General features: G+C 35.6%; 2 protein-coding genes across 3 annotated transcripts in view; both read right to left on the reverse strand.

Moving 5' to 3' along the window:
* The window catches only part of LOC139700862 (uncharacterized), a 70,057-nt gene extending 68,946 nt beyond the window's left edge, over nucleotides 1-1,111 (reverse strand). Inside the window, exon 1 of the mRNA XM_071599295.1 lies at nucleotides 978-1,111. The gene's annotated coding sequence lies outside the window, so the exon portion shown is untranslated. The remainder of the gene's footprint in view (nucleotides 1-977) is intronic.
* Nucleotides 1,112-4,010: 2,899 nt separating this feature from the next.
* On the reverse strand, nucleotides 4,011-20,437 carry LOC139700863 (guided entry of tail-anchored proteins factor 1-like). 2 transcript variants are annotated; one of them, XM_071599297.1, is made up of 6 exons: nucleotides 20,149-20,437; nucleotides 19,858-20,023; nucleotides 19,694-19,761; nucleotides 14,678-14,868; nucleotides 12,554-12,715; nucleotides 4,011-5,172 (listed from the first exon to the last, which is right to left on the reverse strand). In XM_071599297.1, the coding sequence occupies exons 1-5, from the start codon at nucleotides 20,215-20,217 to the stop codon at nucleotides 12,610-12,612; spliced, it is 600 nt and encodes a 199-aa protein (XP_071455398.1). In that variant the 5' UTR covers nucleotides 20,218-20,437; the 3' UTR covers nucleotides 4,011-5,172; nucleotides 12,554-12,609. The 2 variants fall into 2 exon arrangements, with proteins under 2 accessions (XP_071455398.1, XP_071455399.1); XM_071599298.1 differs by lacking the exon at nucleotides 4,011-5,172 and adding an exon at nucleotides 11,652-11,786.
* Nucleotides 20,438-20,457: the final 20 nt, after the last annotated feature.

Below are 20,457 nucleotides of genomic sequence, written 5' to 3' on the forward strand. Positions count from 1 at the left end.
AGGGATGAGCAATGATCTTCCCTGGATTTTTGGTCTTGTGAAAAATCACAGATACACTCTAATGTATATTGCTAACCATATGATTTAAAGGTACAAGAATATATACTGGATGAAACTGAAATTATAAATAAATGCCAGCCTCATCGTGACACGTAACATCCACAGGTTGTCAGTTCAATTGCCACCTTGGTGGATTTTTCTCCCTAACCTACAGCTTGTATGTTTGTCTCTATAAATATCGTAATGAAGTGAAATTTAAGAGAGAAATTATTATTATTCAAGAGATGGGGCAAAGAGAAGGTAGGGATTATCAAGAAGGCTCTACTCATCTTTTAGCCACATCCTCCTCTTTATCAAACCAGCTGATCCTCAAGAAGTTTGCTCTTCAAATGATAGAGAAGACTTATGTGAAATCCCATTTTTATGGAATACTTAATTCCTTAAAAATATAAGGCAAATAAATTGATTGACCATGATAGTGTATCAGAAAATTGCAATGGATAAAATATATTAGAAAATCTGGATATAGGTACTGAATTTCACAGCTATTTTGGTCATATTTTCTGAGATAGACCACATGTGCATGGTCAGCAACCTATTTTACTTCCAGAAATTCAGTGCAGCTAGCTTCCATTTTTTCCAAAAACTGTTAAAGTAAAATTAACCACTGAATCTCTGTCTGATGCTCTGTTTTCAGTCTATTATGACATGTACAAGACCAGTGCAGCCACTGAGTCTGGCAAAACGAAGTCCGAGACATATCCATGACTTCCCAGACCTACACAATAAATTTCCATTTTTTTCCTCACATTTTCGACCATCATCAATGCATTTTTTAAACAAAGTGGTTAACATTAAATAAAAGATGCCAGTATGAATACATGTTTCAAGATTCTCAAAGTAATATAGAATCTTTAAGACTCCATTGAAATAACTGATTATGAATTGATGGAATACATGTTTTTGTGAGTAATTACCTTCAGAGGTGCTTGATTTTTCTGAGGTTGGATTGGTAGGTCCAGTCAGCTAAGATCCACAACCGTATCCATGGCCTAAGGTTTGGGAGCTGACATTTATCTTGATGCTGGTGGTACAATTGGCTTCTCACACACACAACACAAAGCTAGTGGTCAAAAATAGACAAGGGCTTAATTATAATTTTTTGAGTGAATATGTTTCACCAATATTTATTTGTTAATGGCTAATTCTGTATATTGGACAGTTACTAAACTTTTCCCAGTAAGTGGTTATTACCATGCATGTTCAAAATTGATACAGACAACTGTCACAAGGACATAATGTTGATTGATATTTACTTCTTAGATAAGAACCAGGCCATTAAAATTAAAAAATTTGATTTTGGCTTTGAATTGGAAACTGAACATAAATTAATGCATCAATGATGGAAAATCAGCCACTTATAGATCAATCACTTGACATCATAAAGCGTTCTGAAATCGTAAAGATTTGCCAGCAACCCAGAAACGCATTATGTGAGTGCAGAAGATATTATATATATATATATATATATATATAAACTCCACTGCTATTTAATAATTAGATCCCATATTGTTTTGTCTCATTTAAATTACATGATAAGTATGTCTCAAGTTATAGATGCCATATAGAATCCATAGATGAAGTTAAGTAGTCATTTAACTATAATCTATGAATTGGTTACATTGGATTATTGATGATCAATGTTTAGTCCAAATTTCCTATTACAGCAAAAGCTGGATCTGCTTTAGGCCAAAACTTAGAGTTACCCACTGTAAAGCTATGGGGCCACGGCCAAATGCCAGCAATAATGACTCTCAATTTTCTCTGGCCTGGCTTGTAGTACACTGTAGGGTTTTTTGGCAAACACTAAAAGGGGCAAGAACAGGCCCTGTCTCTTGTCCTTACATCGTGAAGTCTTTTAAATGAATCAGTCACAAGGTCAAGGTCACAATATTGATCGAGTAATCGAATTATAAAATCTAAAATGTCCACTTTCTCTGTATAGCAATAATTTTTTTTGAGCATTATAATACTTCTAAAATTTTCTCAGATCCTTCCAGTCCAAAATAAATTCACTGACTTTTCCAGGTCAGTGAATTTATTTTGAAACTCAATTTTATGACCACTAGTCAAGTTCAAGATGAACCGTTAAGCTGCCCATTAACTGAAACATGGCTAGTATGATTACAATGTTTAGATACACTAATTAGCAATCTTTCTTGTGTATAAAATTGGATATCAGTTATCTTCAGGATAAGTCAACTTTCGTATCATGTAATGATTGTACTGAACAAGACATAAAACTGGGCCTAAATGCCGCAGCCAATAATAGTGAGATGGATGAAGGAGAGGTCATGAATGGGAGGAGTACCTCTTCATAATGAGAGTAATGGCTTATTCACCTCACAGATAATCGTAGAAGTTAGCTACCATAAAAGTAATTCAGCTGAATGTATATTAATAAATTTATGCAAGACATGAGCTTCCATGCCCTTCCATTACTTTCATCAGAAACATCCTTTCAAGCATTTCCTTTAGATTATGATGATAAAGGTACATTAAAACTTAGTGCCTTAATATTTATGTACATGTAGTAAATGGAGTCTGACTTTGAATTATGTAATTTCATTTTACACAAGACTTCTGACTTGTTATCTTAAAAACATACAGACTTGAGTAACTGTGCTAGTGAATCCAGTTAAAGTTAAATATCACACCACAAACATCAACCATTGATTAAAATAAAGATAAATTAATAACAGTAACACTTAAATATAAAGATGAAAATAAAAACAACCTAAAAACTGTGTTCAATCAAAAATAAGAAAGAAATTATCAGGTTTCTCATAATTATTCCTCTGATTTAAGGAATCCCACACAATGTATGGTAAAGATTAACCAATAGAAGAGAGCGATTACTTCATTACACGGCCAGCTCCTAAGTAATGAAAATCTGGAACTGTGGACGTGACAAGCATCATTTTTCCATTTCCTTGTCTGTAACATGAAGTCTTGCACCTGGGAGATTTGAGACCAAAATTTCTCACAAAAGAAGTTCAATATGAAAGACTTAAATTCAACAATTAAAAATTATATTTTCTTTGCTCTTTAAAATGGTGAACAGAGCTGAAAATACACTAGTGCCTGCTGACTTCAGTTTGATTTGCATTCTCTATTTTATAATATAATAAATATACTTCACTGTTTCAAGCATCACTTCCTGACATTGTGTGAGGTTCATATTATAGGAGTTCATAATTTTCCACAGAGTTTATTTTAAGGTGCAACGCGTTTCGCCGACTTGCTACATCACCAGGTACCTGATGAAGTAGACAGTTGGTGAAACACATTTTACTTCAAAATAAAGTCTGTGGAAAGTACCTCAAAATAAAGCTGCGGAAAATTACAAACTCCTTTTTTGGCTAAATTTAAATATTTTTTCACTGCAACACTTGCTTCATTTCTTTGCTAGCCCTATTTACAGTGAACTGAAATGCATGAATTAGGACAAAATACAAAACCTACAGAGGTCAATGTTAGCAGGTCATGTTGAACCACAGAAACAGTTACATGAATTATTCACAGTTATTATTAAAAATGGTACCCATAAATATGTCAGTATTATGGCATTGGTTAAATTAGCTGGTTTCAAATCCAAAGACTGTGTGTAGTGCTAGCAGGGACCACCAGCAACAATCTGACCCATCACTGGTTTTAATTTTGCTTTTCCTTCTTACATTAGATCAGGTAATATAATACTGCATTTCCTTTTAGACACACTCCATGGGTGACTGCCATCAGCATTCCAGTACTGGCACAAGTCAACAAATTGGAAGAAGACAAAGGAGTGAAAGTGTGGGCATTAGGATAGGAAATTCATGGCAAAAGACAGAGGAAAACTTGAGAGAAGCAACTTGAATCTTTACTAAGTTGATAATCCAAAGTGGGTTAAGAAGTATATCTACAGTTGGCCAGGTAGTTAAGTGGGTATAATCAAATCAGTCCAATCATAAAGATAATACTGAGGTTTTAATGTATTTACAAAGATATAAATAAGTCTCTGGATATTGGATTACATTTTGCCATGGCGTTACATAGTAAGTAAAGAGTAATTGACATGCAACTAACATGATATGGCTACTGATAAAAAAAGGTTACATCACCTTTTAATCTACCTTATTATGAGCAGTTCACCACATGTTAAATGCACATTTGTCACGCAATCTCATATTTACCTAAGGTTGTTGGTAAAACTCCTCTTGAGAAGACCTCTGGCAACAAAATATTCCAATCATTATCCTTTGAAATTTGTACGTCAATAGCCACCCACAAACTGCTTAACAATACTTACAAAGGTGGGAGACATTCATTCTTTACTTGAAAAATCAAGTCTTTTTTCCATGAAAAGCAGTTTGCTCTATTTATCAGTCTCAAGCTCTATTCCAGTTACATTTATCTGACTTAGTAGCTGAAGTTGGCTTCATCATTTCAGGTCACAGCGTTACTCTGTCCTCAAGTGACATATAAAAGCTTACTAATACTTGTAGCTTACTCTGGTGGAAAAACTTTAACAAGGGAACTGCAAATATGTTTTTTCTGTGCTAGTTTAAGGTATTCCACAACAGATATAGAAATATCTACACACATATCCTGTCCCATACTGTTATACCACCACTTGAGTTGGCATTAGTACAGTACTTGCCAATGATGAGTCTCATTTAGAGAAGACTTCATGGTATCATCTACTCATTACTGACATTCTCTAACATTGAAGTAGCTACAGTAATAGCAGTTCTTTTACATAAAACGTTCACAGTGTATACATAATCTTTTGTAAAGAAAAGAAAATTGGATTAGTTGAAATTAAACCATCAAATTAAACTTTCAAGTATAAAAATCTACAGACAACAGACAAAATTCAAAAAGGAAGTAAAATAAAATAACGGAATGAAATACAGAGGTGAACAATATAAAACTTGGAAATGACATATAACAAAATTTTATGTGAAATGCAAATCAGCAGATGACTCCGTTAAAGTTACTGCTGCAACATCTACCACAGATACTTTGAAAATTGTATATGTTAACAAGTAGTAACATATATGATACATATTTTTTCACATCAAACAGCAACATTAACTTCTTGGCATGCTTCACTTTCCAGTTACATTCCTAAAATGTAGAGGAGAAAAATGCAAAATTAAGCCAAACAACATACAATAGAAGAAAATTGAGAGTTGGGTCTGTAAGTTACTTTTTAATTTTGCAAACACATTACATATATTTAAAATGTAGTTCAATCCAATCCAAGTATTTCATATAATAAACAAAATTAATATAGTAGAATGACACACTATTGATACTAGAATACAAATACTAGAATGACCAATATCACTTGGGTACTGATCCAGTTACAATTAAAACTTTCAGAAAATCTTTGGTAGATCGATCAAGATATCAGTTCTTAACGTTTTCATGCCTTACTAAAAAATTCAGTTTTTAACTATATAATTGTAAATTTAAATACATCCCAAGTCAATAAGAGTATTACAAAAGAACGCATTGCACATAAACTAATGTTGCCAACAAATATATGTCATCCATTTTTGCATGATTAAGATAAGACATGAAAGGCTTGCAAAAATGACTGATAGCATACTTCCACAAGGGTAAAATAGCATAATGATTTTTAAAAATTGTTACATGCGGTGTGGGTGGGGAAGTCCAGTCAGTAGAATGCTGGACCACTGGCCTGAGGACCTGGGTTCGAGTCCCAGTGACACCTCTGGGAACCCTCAGCTTAAGTGAAGCTGAGGGTTCCCAGGGCTTCACCTAAGCTGAGTGATTTTTTATATAACCACAGGCAGCATAGGAAAAGAACTGACCCCACCACCCTCAAAATTGATTTGCAGACTCTGTTGGGCTAAGTATTCAGGGAAATCTATAAAACTAACCTTTGGATCGATTACCGTAGTATGCTCAAATTACATTAGGTATACTTCACATAGGATAAAAGGATAGGATAATAGGATTGGATAAAAAGTTGTTGCAGTGCAATAATACTAAGCTTTTTTACAAATCTGGATTATAAATAATCAGCGAGTAAATCTCTATACATATACGGTTTGTCCCAAAGGTAGTACGACATTTTTTCCCAGATAGACAAATGGATGGGAGGCAGTTTCTCTGGGTGGGGTTTGAGAGATGGGAGTTCTCAGGAAAGGCTGGAGGCAAGGCTGCAGGCAAAGGCTGAACCAGTTATTGGAACAGCACTACGCGATCAAATTTTGTGTGAAACTGTGCAAAACTAGGAAAGAGACTCATGAAATGCTCAAGGCAGCTTATGGTGATAACGCCATGGCTAGATCAGGTGTTTTTGAGTGGTAGAAGTAGTTTTGGGAGGTAAGAGAAGATGTTGAATATGCCGAATGTTAAGGACCCCTTCTGACCTGAAAAATTGATGAAAATCTTGCAAGAGTGAAGGCTTTGTTGAACAGGGATTGCAGATTAAGAGTTCACTTGGTTTATGATGAACTCGGCATCCCTAAAAGTGATGTGCATTGGTTTGTCACCAAAAATATGGATATGATTAAGGTAAGTGTGAAGTTGGTGTAGTGTGGGATTGCTCTCGGACAAACAAAAGGAAACTCGCACACAGATCTGCAAAGAGCTTCTTGACCATGTGAGTGGCAATCCAGATTTTTTCAGCCACAACAGATTTCTTCTTCTTACCACATCTCAAATCCATGCTGAAAGGACATCACCATAGCTCGGTGGAAGCATTACAACAGGCCGTGACAAGGGATCTTATTAGCATTATGGGTGCCACCTTCCACAAGTTGTACGAGGCATGGAAAACCAACTGGCAGTGGTGTGTGGATACACAACAGTGCCACTTGGAAGACTTTTGAGGGAATGCATCAAATCTGGCAAAAAATTTTTAAAATTGATGCAGTCCTACTACATTTGGGAAAGAATTTTTACGTACATAAATACATCATTATTGTTATTAATAGGTTATCTACTGGTTAAGGAAGGTTTAAGATGCATACAAATACCAAATAAATATTTTGTCACTCCTAACAAAACATAACCCTACATCCAACTCCACAAACAGTCCCTCTCCATCTCTGTGTACTTTCTTCCTCCCTTCATCCTATCCAACATCTCTATTCTATTCCTACCCATTCTTGTTTACCTAATATCCTCCCTTCTATCACAGTCTTCAACATCCCACTTCTGATCAATATGCCCTTCATCCAATTTTCAAATCTCCTTATAATTTGTCCCAGCAATCTCCTCTCATCCCCCACCTAACCTAGCACTTCCTAATTAGTTTTTCTTTTGGTCCATTTCACCTACTCTACACCCACATTTCAAAAGCCTCCAATCTACGTCTATCCTCCTGCTTCAGTGACAATGTTTCCGTGCCTTACGTAACTACGCTCCATATCAAAGTTTTGACAAGCCTTTCTTTAATATCTTTACTCAATGACCTTGTCATCAACTCCCCCCTCCTTGTGAAAGCCTCCTCGCTTAGCATGATTACGTCCCGACTACTTTGACCACGTTGGTCCAAAACACTTCCGACATAGGAAAACTGTTCCACCTGCCCTAGTTTCTGTTCTCCTATTTTATTGTTAACCTTCGCCTTTCTCTTTCTGGAAAATCGCATAAGCTTTGTTTTATTTATATCGATTCTTATTCCAAATCTATTGCACTGAATTTCCAATTCACTCAGCAATACTTACAAACCCTTGGCTGACTGACAAACTAGAGTTTGGTCATCAGCAAATATAAATGATTTTATGAATTACCCGCCGACTTTCATTCCTACCTCCAGTTTTTCCCATGCCTCTTTAAATCATTTCCTCCACATATACATCTACATAATACCCCGCAAGCCTGTTATCTCTAACTGCTAGCACAGATGTTCAATTATTACTTACCGGTAGTTATTTAACCATGCTGTATAGAGGACCAATTTCACCCTTCTTCTGCAAACTTTTCATATCCTCACACTGCATCTCCCAACATGCTTCTTTAGCTTTATTTGTTACCCATCTCAATTTATTATTTAACTCTTTGTACTTCCTTCTACCTAACTCCAAGTTTACATTCTTTCATTTCATTCTATCATTTATCTTTCTAATCATCTCATCCATGATCCATGATTTCCTTGTCCTTCTCCCATTAACAGTTCCCATAGTTTCTTTTGCAACTTTCAATATCCCTTTCTTTCATACATTTCCATTTTTCCTCGATAGCTTACAGCTCTTTTCCATCATCCATGATATTCTCTACAGCCTGTAGATACTCCTTTCATGTCAATACAGTTAATGCTTCTATGTTCCAATTCCTAACCCGCCACCCTTGCCTTATCTTTTTGAAACAGACGTTACATTTCATAACACCTAAATTGTGATCAGAGTCTGCATCCGCTCCCGGCAAGCTATGCGAATTTATCACTCTGTTCCTAAACCTATGCCTAACCAGAATATAATCTAACTGATACCTTTCTCAGTCACCTGGCATTTTCCATGTATACCTGCACCTTTTTAGTGTCTAAACCAAGTGTTGATGATGACTAACCCCTGTCGCCAGCAAAATTCAATTGCTTACTCCCCGCAGTCATTCCTCATGCCTAAACCGCAGTCATCCACCTCATCACCATCTCTTCCTTTGCATTCCAATCCCCCATCCCAATCAAATGTTTCCCTGCAGGAACACATGCCATTATGTCCTCTTAACTGATTGCATATCCAATCGACTTCTTCCTCCTTATGATGGCTTGGTGGCATGTATCCTGAACAATGACCACGTTTGTGGGAATACTGAAATGAAATTAATGGCTTTGTAATTCCACTCACTTTATAATTCATAAACTTCACTCCTCTAGTTTTAGGAACTTTGTCTTTAGTGCGAGAGATCAGGTTCTTAAAGCATGAACCACTGTAAAAGGCACATTTAATTTTTTCTTTCGGTAAAATTTTGATTGCTTTTTGAGAAATAATCCCTAGATAGAGTATTTGTTGCTAGTAGGCAGTAGGATCTTTTAAATTTTCGGGGTTGCAAATGTGGGCTAAGGCTATTTTCGTTAGTTTCTTCCAGTTTATCAATTACATCTTCTGAATAGCCATTGTTTACTGCTAATGTTTTACACTAGGTTCCTTATTTACAATGAATTTTGACATAGGGATAGAGGCTAATTGGTGGATCATTGCATGAAATGCCAAAATATATTGGGTGAAGCAATGCCATGAATAGGAATTAATTCATAGTTAATTAATGTAATTGTTAATTAATGTAATTTTAATATTTAACTTAGCTATTCTCTTTCTTGAAAACCTCATAACCTTTGTTTCATTCACATTTATTCTCATCCCATACCTATAAATTTCCAATGCACTCAACAATACTTGCAACTCCTTGGCTGACTGACAAATTAAAGCTTGATCATCAGCGAACCTAACATTTTATGAATTCCTCATTGACTTTCATTCCCATCTACAGTCCTTTTCATACCTTTTTAACCATTCCCTCCACTCAAAGGCTAAAAAGCTAAGATGATAATGGACATGCCTGCCTTGTAACTCTTTTTAATACTGCCCATATGGACTCTCCACCTACCAATCACAGCTCATTGTCTGAGATAGGTTATGGTTTTGGACAAGTCTCGGATCCCTCAAATCTTCTGCAATACATTCATTAGTTCTACTATATTCACTCTATTAAATTCCTTCTTTAAAATTTACCAATGACTTGCTCAATTATGATGACTTTTAGTGGGTGTTAAATGATACAAGTGAAGAAAACAGTTGATCATTCTGCTCTTGCATATTAAATGATGCCATCTTAAGTATTGAAAATGCTTTTCACTCTAGCAGCAACTACTGAACCCTGTGCAGTTTACAGTATAGCCATCATGCCTTGAATTCATAAAGCATCTACATAATATAAGCTCAACCACAAGTTAATATGTGCTCAAAGTCCTAAGAAAAGGAATTGGATAGCCCTAGAACTGGAGCGACCCTTTTTAAACATGAACCATTGCAAATATATTCTATTGTTTCAGGCTTCACTTCGTGGAAGTAATTGATATCCATTATTGAAATAGAAAGAAAGACTCGTACTTTTCCACAGATTTTATTATACGGCACGACGCGTTTCACCGACTTGCGGCATCATCAGGTACAAATTTGTACCTGATGATGCCGCAAGTCGGTGAAACGCGTCGTGCCGTATAATAAAATCTGTGGAAAAGTACGAGTCTTTCTTTCTATTTCAATAATGGATATGAACTATTGCCTCAATTTGTGCCATCTCAATCGAGGGTGAAGTAGGACAAGGACTTAGAATTGATACCCAGGAGTGAATTATTAGCATCTCTTGAACATACAGCGAACTTTCCGATGCATGAGTACAATGTTTCACTACCAATATTTCCAGCCAACCACAGTTATCAACTGGAAGGTTGGCTTGATAGGTGAGCATAGAGTGCACCTATTACTAACCCCAACAGCAAGCAAAATTAATATTTTATTCAATATTAATATTTTTTAATTAATCAATATTTCCAGAATATCAACAATTTCCCTGGATTTTCCAGAAGAGAGAAATTCCCAGAGTTTTCCAGATTGGCAGGCACCATGAATTAGCTACTCATAACCTTTCATCAAAATTTTTGAATTTTATTTAATTCATAATACCAGCCAAATTTGCATTAAAGCATTACCTGATAATCCTTGGGCATGGAATCTCTAATTTAGACTCCTTTCGGTTTGCCACCATAGTTAGTAGGGTGGAGTATGAGGGTGATCTGAAAAGTTCTCCGTCTGATGATGAAAATGACAATTTATGTTTTCTGAAAAGGTTTATATTTCAACATAATCACCTTTAATATTAAAACATTTTATCCAGCAGTGTTCCAGGGTGACTATCCTACTGCTAGTGTTCTTCCAGAAGTGCTCTAAGTACTCATCTACAGCCATTATCGCTTCTTGATTGGATGAACAACATTGACCAGCTAAGTAACTTGTGAGTTTTTGGAAGAGGTGGATGTCCGAGGGAACCAAACATGGGGAATAGGTTAGATGTCCCAGCACTTCATTGTGAAAATACTTCAATTTTCCCATAACCAAGACACTTCTGTGTGCAGGTGCATTGTCTTGATGGAAAATGGTCTTTTTCCTCTGCTAGGTGGGTCTGCTTTTGTAAATTTTTGGGTCCAGTTTCATTAATAGGTTAGAATAGTAATCCCTAGTTAATTTTTTACCTTTTTCAAGACAGTCAATCAACAGAATTCAATCCTATTTAACAAATGTTTACTAAACTTTCCCCACTGATGGCACAATCTTCCGCTTATTCGGAGATGAAGAACCGGCCCCTTTCCACTGTGTGGATAGTCGTTTCGATTCTGATGAGTAATGGTGAATCATGTTTCATCCATTATCACAAATTGATGCACAAAAGGATCCTCGTCTTTCATAAGCCAAGCCAAGCACTGTTTGGAAAGTGTTGTCTGGATGTATTTTTGATCCACAGTGAGCACATGCGGCACCCATCTTGTGCAAAGCTTTGTCGTGTGCAATCCTCATGCAAAATATAGCTGAGATATTCTTTTGATATCTCAGCACTAGAAATTTCACTGACCTTTGCATAGCAATTTCCAAAATCATAACGTGCACTTCTTTGATGATTTCTGCCATGTTTGCACTTTTAGGACATTCTTTACGTGGATCATCTTGGGGGGTTTCACAGCCATGCATAAACTTAGTCATCCATTTCTTCATGGTGAACATTGAAGGAAAAGAATCCCCATATGCATTTACAATCCTTGAATGAATACTGGTCGCCATTCAACCTTTTACAAAGAATTTTATCTCTGCACGACACACTTTTTTTTTGTTTCTAACAGCAAATGCACCACAAATGATTCAAAGGACTGCCTAAAGCAAACAGCTGCATGGAATGGCTTGCAGTTTCACCCAGGGTCTACCCACAGTTGTGCAAACATGAGACAAAAAAAATCATGTAAGTAATGATGCCCTCTATAGGTGAGGCCGAGAACTTTTTCGGACCACCCTTGTAACTAGGGTGCAGCAAATCTCAATTGAATTGGGTACACTTTTGGGAAGAAGTTGTTAGAACAAAATATTGAGTAATTTAGTAGGCCATCATTGAACATACGCTTTGGGCACACAATTGATGACATTCTGAAAGGTAAACTTCTTCCATCTCTTTTACCCCCAATAACAATCTGAACATACCTAACGTTAATGGAAACAACAATTTTCCTCAGGACAACTGATGAAACAATTATTTCATTCCATTATGCTGCTTTACCAAAATTTAACGTCATGCATTTAACTATAATTAATTCTGTGGGAAAACATGATTATTGAACATAAATTAACATCACTGATCACTTCTTAAGATATTTTAAGTAGAAATTACAACTAGCTAAGAATGAATTTCATATTTTTTCGTACATGGAACTTAAGATAGAAAATAAATTCCATACAGATAAAATCTGGTATTTTTCAAAACTTACATGACAAGGTATCCAGTAATTTTTAAGTGTAAACCAAAAAGAGCTTCAAAGGGGAATCATTCACGTTCATCATCACTGGGCTCAAAAGAGCCGGAAGGCTCCTCAGAATCAACAGGACTACTATCTGACTTTTTCCCATCACTTCTATTCTCTGAAAAGACCCTGCGAAACCAAAGATGAAAATTTCTTTTAAAATATTATCTTGTAAGATACATCAAGGGAGATGAGATAGCACAAATACATATACACCTACTGACAATATGTTGAATTTTATTATTTTAAAAACATAACACCAAGAATTTCATTGAAAATTTAGAGAAAAGCTTTCACAAAAGGTTGTTTTCATGGGTGAGGATAGAGGTGACTGTGAAAATGTATGATGCTCACCACAGATTTAATACTTCATAAAACCAGATAGATTCTCAAGTAAAAATAAAATATGTAATAGTTTCAAAAGTTGGTCCACCAATCAAGTGATATGATCCAAACAATGGGGCTCCAAGCATTTAGTTAAACGAATTGACTTTCACTACAATCTGATACTACTAGAAAATGTATTACAATATAATTAATGATCAAGAATTTTCCCATCAACATATCCAATTCCTTGTACTTATGTAACTATACCTCCTCATACATCGATTATGGCTTCAACAATTACAAAGAAGCAAAGATTAAAAATTTTACTGCTAAAAGTGGGAGTTGTGAGCAAATGGAAAAACAATAATCAATACTCACCTTGCAACAAGCTCTCCCAAATGAACATTTCACAAGTTGGAACAGTAATTGTAATTACACATTTTGGAAGAAAACAGTGATCAGAGAACTCATAACATCATGGTTTCAATGGCAATAGGAGTGGTTCAGATTTATGGTTGTGTTGGTGGTTGAAGAGGTTCATGATTTTAGTCTGCTATACAACATCTGTCACGAAAATAAGTAGCGTTTTCCATCATTGTTTTTGACATAAGAGTCTTTATCCACATGGAGTTGATACTTCAGCGACAGACAGTAAAGAGTAAGTTTTACGGGAAATTCCTCAAAAGGCGTGGAAAAGAGTACAAATGTCAGGAAGAAGATCTTTGTCAACTGGAGGTTGCAACATGAAAATGTGCATTCCAAATCTGCTTTCCTTGTGACTGAGTAGCTGGCCGAAGCACATTTCCCTAGCTGCCCTAAGGTTCCAGTGTGGCTAGACTTATTTTTCATTAAATGAAGAACACAATGTATTTTTCCGGAAAAATACAATGTTCTTCATTTAATGAAAATGAACCTCCACAAAGTTGAGCCAGAAACCATCAAATACATACTTATTTTTGTTGGCAATAATAAAAAGGAGCTTGAAAGGCAACCATTTTGGAATTATGAATAATGTGAAATAGGCTGTCAGGAGGTGCTCAAACCAACACCATCCATGAATCGTACTGTGATTAGACAGAGGCACTGGCATCGTTCTGTCAATGCACAAAGGTACTATTTTCAAGAATTATAGTAATTTGTACTTTGATCTGCCAAACATTTTTCCCCTCCGCATTTATTCTACTTATTTAAGGGACAGACCATATATGGTTCATTCATACATTGACTATGAAAATATATAAAATTGGCAATATAAATATATAAAATTGGCAATATAAATATATAAAATTGAATATGAACAAATCCCCTTGATAATTTATTATTTTTGCATTCAATTTCAAATATACAGCTAGCTAGGAACTCTATTGATTACTAACAAATGGTGATACCATGCAATAGACTACAGCATTCTCAGACTAAATTGTTATCATAAACAGATTTTAAACTCATTTAGGCAATTCAATAGAACTTCATCACCTAAAGGTCCAAGAAAAATTAATATTTTCACTTTAAAGTGTGATCGGGGCAATTAAGTCAGGTAAATTTCACATTAAATGAATTTTGAAATGCACTCCAATGTTAACAAAAAAAATAAAATGAAATAAAAAACAATAAGTTTTAAAAAATATTCAATCAAACAAAGAGTGAATAAAATTCAAATTATGCCAAAATGTGGAACATGACCGACAAACAATATTTACAGAAAAATAATACCAATGCATGGATGCTCATAAAAACTATGTGGGTGAAGAGTATAACAGTTACCTGCATGTTATAAATCCTGCTGCTTTCCTAGCAACTCTGTTTGTCATAACTATCCACACCGCAATACTGACTCCACCGGGCACATCTGTAGGCCAGCTTACCACCCTGGCAATAGGCCAAAGTCTTTCCTCCGGAAAAACAATGACAGGAACTGATCTATAAAACCACACGATGCTTAGGAGTATCCCACCCTACCAAAAGATTAAAAAAATATAAGAATAATTATTGATTCCATTTGAATGACTGAAAAGCAATATATACAGGGTCGCACCCAAAAGTGCTAGGACTGATTTTCTCTGGCGCGAACGGAGCGGTGGAGGGGGCTCTTAGCAACAGACCAACACCAACCTCAGTCGCCTGCGGGCTGTCGTTCAGTGAGGACACCGTTTTTAGTGAAGCAAGTTTTTTGTCCACGTCGAAAAACAAAATGAATCTGAATTTAGAGCAATGTTATTCCGTGAAGTTTTGTGGGAAATTCGGGAAGACGGCAACTGAGACCCTAGATATGATCAAGCAGGCTTATGGGGACACTGCCTTAAGCCATTCCACAGTATTTGAGTGGCACAAGTTGTTTAAAGAGGGTAGGGAGCTTGTTGAAGACGACCATCGCTCCGGACGGCCGTTGACGGCAAGAACCAACATGAATGTGGACAGAGTGAGGACACTGCTGAACACAGACCGACGCTTAGCCAGTGAAGAAATAGCAGACCAGTTGGGTCTGTCTGCATCCAACGTCCAACACATTATTTCACAGGATTTGGCCATCGCAAACTGCTGGGTGCTTCATCATGACAACGCGCCGTGCCATGGCGCGCTCGTCGCCAGACAGTTCCTGGCCAAATACGGTGTTGCTACGTTGCCGCACCCGCCCTATTCTCCCGATCTGGCACCACCGGACTTCTTCTTCTTCTTCTTCTTCCCCCTGATGAAAAGACAGCTCAAGGGACGACGTTTTGACTCGATAAAGGCCGTTCAAGAGGCTTTGACGAGGGTCATCAACGGCATCCCCAAAGAAAATTTTTAGCGGGCGTACGGGGAATTGGAGCAATGTTATACTAAGTGTGTAGCAGCTCAAGGAGCATACTTTGAAGATTATTAAGTCGATGTAAGTATATCGTCAATAAAATTCTTGTAAAAAAATCAGTCCTGCCACTTTTGGGTGCGACCCTGTATGTATGATATAGATACATACATATATATATAATATACATATATATATATATATAATATATAATATATATATATATATATATATATATATATATATATATATATATATATATAATACATATATTTTATATAGATATATATAATATATATTTTATATATATATATATAATATATATTTTATATATATATATATATCCGAGGCCTTCTTCAAGTAAGACTCTCTCAGTCTTACTTGGAGAAGGCCGAAAGCTTAAACAATTTACCGTGTGAGTGTCCTTTTAAGTGTTATTATTTTATTTCTGTTCTATTCTGCCGTCCATATATTATACTGCTCATGTATATATATATACATATATACATATATATATATATATATACACGTATATTGATTATACAGAAAGACTCACACGAGTAGTATAATATATGTACGGCAGAATAGAACAGAAATAAAATAATAACACTTAAAAGGACACTCACACGGTAAATTGTTTAAGCTTTCGGCCTTCTCCAAGTAAGACTGAGAGAGTCTTACTTGCTAGTAAGTAAGACAAGACTGAGAGAGTTACAAGTAAAAGTGAGAGAGTCTTACTTGAAGAAGGCCTCGGAGAAGGCCGAAAGCTTGAACAATTTACAATGTGAGTGTCCTTTTAAGTGTTACTATTTTATTTGTGTTCTATTGTGCTGTCCATATATAAAGATATATATTTATAAATAATAACATTGATATTTCAGGTAATATGAACCAATATATTGAAACAGAAAGATCCAAGAGAGATGGAGGGACTATATAGAAGAACTGTATAGTAAAGAACTTAGACCAACAACGTAAGACATTAAAAAAGAATATGACGTAGAGGAAGACAGCTTAGGTCCAGGCATACTAGACAATGAGATAGAAAGGGCATTAAGGGAGATGAAACTAAATAAGGCTGTTAGGGTGGATAACATTCCCATGGAACTTTAAAAATGCTTAGGAAAATGTGGGAGGAAGAGGCTATATGGGCTGATTCGTAGTACCTATGAGGAAGGAATCTGGCCGTAAGTCTTTCTGAGTTCAGTTTTAGTTCCTATTCTGAAAAAGGTGAAGGCCAAGTCATGTGAGGACTACAGGACAATACGTTTGATATCCCACGCAGCTGAAATTGTTCTCAGGATCATAAAGAAAAGGATAGAGAGTAGGGCAAATGATTACTTAGGGGATGATCAGTTTGGGTTTAGGAAGGGGAGAGGTACGCGTGATGCCATTGCAGTAATGAGATTATTAATCGAGAGGAATATAGAACACAATCAGTAGGTATTTGCATGTTTCGTAGATTTCGAAAAAGCGTTTGATAGAGTGGATTGGGAAAAACGAATTGGGAGAAATCCTATGGAGGCAGGAAAAGTGGATGAAGGGGGTATTGACCGGCAGTGGGATGTTGAAGACTGTAATAGAGGGGAGACTATTAGGCAAATGAGGAAAGGGAAGGAGCAGGATAGGGATGTTGGACGGGATGAAGGGAGGAAGAAAGTACTCAGAGATGAAGAGGGACCTGATGTAGAGTAGGATGTTGTGTTTTGCTAGGAGTCACAAATTACTTAATTAGTAGCTATGTCCATCCAAAAAACTACCTTAACTGGTAGATTACCTAATAATAATAAAATAATAATATTGAAACAATTTTGGAAAATAGAGGACATTAAGACCATGAAAGCCATTTCATAAGACAGTACTAATATAAAACAGGATAACTTCCAGGGCAAAATCAGTTCAACAAATTTTTTAATTAAACTGTTTGAATGCATTCCATCTGACTAATATGTAACAACCTTCCAATGTAGTATATCAGCTTAGAAAGTAGAGTAATCAGTTGCTGACATCAGGAGACCGGATGTTGCTGTAGTTACAATGAAACTGGCCGTATTGAATTTTATTTTGTACAAAATTGCCAATTTTTAATTAATTTTGATAACCCACCACATCACACCTCCAAAGTGTCTTTTTCAGTATAACAAAGCAAAATCAACAACCAAAAACTTTGAGTGAGTTTCAGGGGATGATTATGCTGAATTACATTTCTGTAGTGACACAAGCTAAGGAAAATCCTACCAAACACTATACCTATCAAAAAGTAAAACAGGTGTCAACAAATATTAACTCACTGTGGAAAGGTCTGAGTACATTTATTTCCATCTGGGTGTCAGCTATACAACTATCAAGACAATACCAGAATTTTCCAGAGAATATTTTCAGTTTGCCAGGGCACTTCAAACTCCCAACAAGTGCACTTTTGAGAAGATGATGATGACTTTTGATGGAGAATTGCCTAGTTAAAAAAAAACTTCAAATGGAATGGAGTTGATGAAGGAAAATGTAGAGTAAAAAGAATAGTATTTTTCAGTGTGAATACAGGTGAATGTCCAAATAGTTTAAGATGTAAATAAGGTAGGACCAGCAAGAGGAAGCCCATATGATATATTGAATGAATTGGCTGCCTGAGACCTTTGAAAACCTAAATTTAAGAGGTTGAACATACATGTTAATGATCATTACAAAAGCATTATTTGCTTTCCTTTCTAAACTGATGAATGGAAGTCCCTTAAGGATGGAACAGAAACATTATTTTGGGCAATGCATGGAGCTGAAAAATGCAACAAGTGTTAAGAAAAAATGCTTACATTGGATAGAGAAGCAAATTCAATGGCCACAAAGTAATATTTTTCTGGAACCATCCAAAACTCACTTCTGCCTGGTAGACAATTATTGTGACACCAGAGCTGAGGATTCTACGCCTTACTTGTGAGGGGTTGATACTACACACATAATATAGGTACGTCATTCTTTGTCCACCACATTAGTGACTAGGGCAAGGCTAATATCAGGGCATTAGTTAGAGAAATAAAAATAAAATTAGTGATAGAGTACAAAGAGCTGAAAATGGTCAATGATCATAAACAGCAATAGGTGTAACGAATAAAGAATAATAATACACCTTGCAATGGAAGATTAATCTATTATGAAACCTAAGGTTATCAAAGCTATAAGTAATTGATGACTGAAATACAGAACCAAATCAAATAAAAATTTAGCATGACATTTGGAAAAGTTAAAAGACTAGATACAAATTTTAATAATACATCACTATAACATTCGAATGTATCCATTAAAAATGTTATAGAAAGAAGCATCTAAAACAATATTGGTGAGTTAAGAAATTGATGTTGAGGATGCAGAGGAATTATTTCAAAATAATGTAAGGAAAATTATGGAGAGGGACTTCTGAGGGTGCAGCTGCGGTGTAACGATAAGATAAACCGCAAAATAAAAGTCAACGATGGAAGTTACACAATTTTGGAAAAAATTAACAAGGAATGAAAGAAATGGCATGGAAAAATGAGACAGATGACATCCATAAATATGGTATTGGAGTCCTCTACAAAAAAAGAACAAAAATTGTCAGGAATGATGGCCTGATACAAGAAATATGCGGCATTTACAGTTTAGATGCCTGTAACCACTCATCCCACAAATGAGGCATTTAATGAAACTTCCTCATTCCTTCAAGAATATAACAATAACACGTACGAAAATGCCTTGATGGCTACGACCACGATACTGATTGATGCTAAAAACTACAGTTACATTGTCTTAGCAGGCATTAAAACCAACTAACATACATAATGGATATATTTTAATCGAAATCAATGCAAAGGTGATTTTCCCCACGGCATTCTACCCTACCGTGAACGGTAGTTACAACCATTCAATAACAATACCATAAATGGCGCTGTCAATCCGTTCTTCACCTTCTCAAAAGGAGATAATTATGTTTTATGCCAGTAACTAGTAACATCTTAGCTCCTTACCGTAATAATTTGAAATATCCAAGTGAAAATTAATTTATTCTTCATCAAGGTAGATAGCCTGGTGGTACCTAAAATATGTTGGAGAAGTAATCAAGATTTATTCTAAAAAATTATTAAAATCTATGTGTAGAAGATATTTTTCCACATTTAAATTTAAAAAATACCTTTTTGCTTTAATTCATCCTTTATTTTATTCAATCTTCTCTGCAGTTTCGCATACTTTGAAAACTCATCTACCATCGAAATTGCGTCCATTTCTTTCTTCAATGAAATCGCGTCATTTTGCAGAATAATCTCTTCCTTGGAAACCTTGTATATCCAATTCAGCGTCTGCAAGGAGTATAGGAAATAATAGCGAATTAAAACAAACGGAGAGGGAATTAGAATAAATTCGGTGTTTAAAATATGTCAACCAAACCATTAATTTGAAAACTGTATCTGCAGTTTAGACTTACGATTCTGACAATTAGTGGAACGAAAGCACTAACTATACTGCATATTAATGATAAAAGCAACAATTCCATTTTTGAAATCTATGCGGGCCACACAATGACATCTACCATACGGCTTCCCCTTTTCCAATATGAGCAACACTAAAATGATTTCTCCTTAACAAGAAATTAATGCCTTTCAAAGAATATTAAAAATAGAATATTCAGGAAAAAGTTTGATGGCAATGAGATTATTTGTCAAAATATTATGAAAATATTTTAGCGACACCGATTGGCCAGACCGGTCCAGCCACTCGTTGCATGAATACCGGA

Source organism: Hetaerina americana, unplaced genomic scaffold (genome assembly GCF_022747635.1).
Source record: "Hetaerina americana unplaced genomic scaffold, ioHetAmer1.1.p SCAF_11, whole genome shotgun sequence".
Taxonomy (NCBI): domain Eukaryota; kingdom Metazoa; phylum Arthropoda; class Insecta; order Odonata; family Calopterygidae; genus Hetaerina; species Hetaerina americana.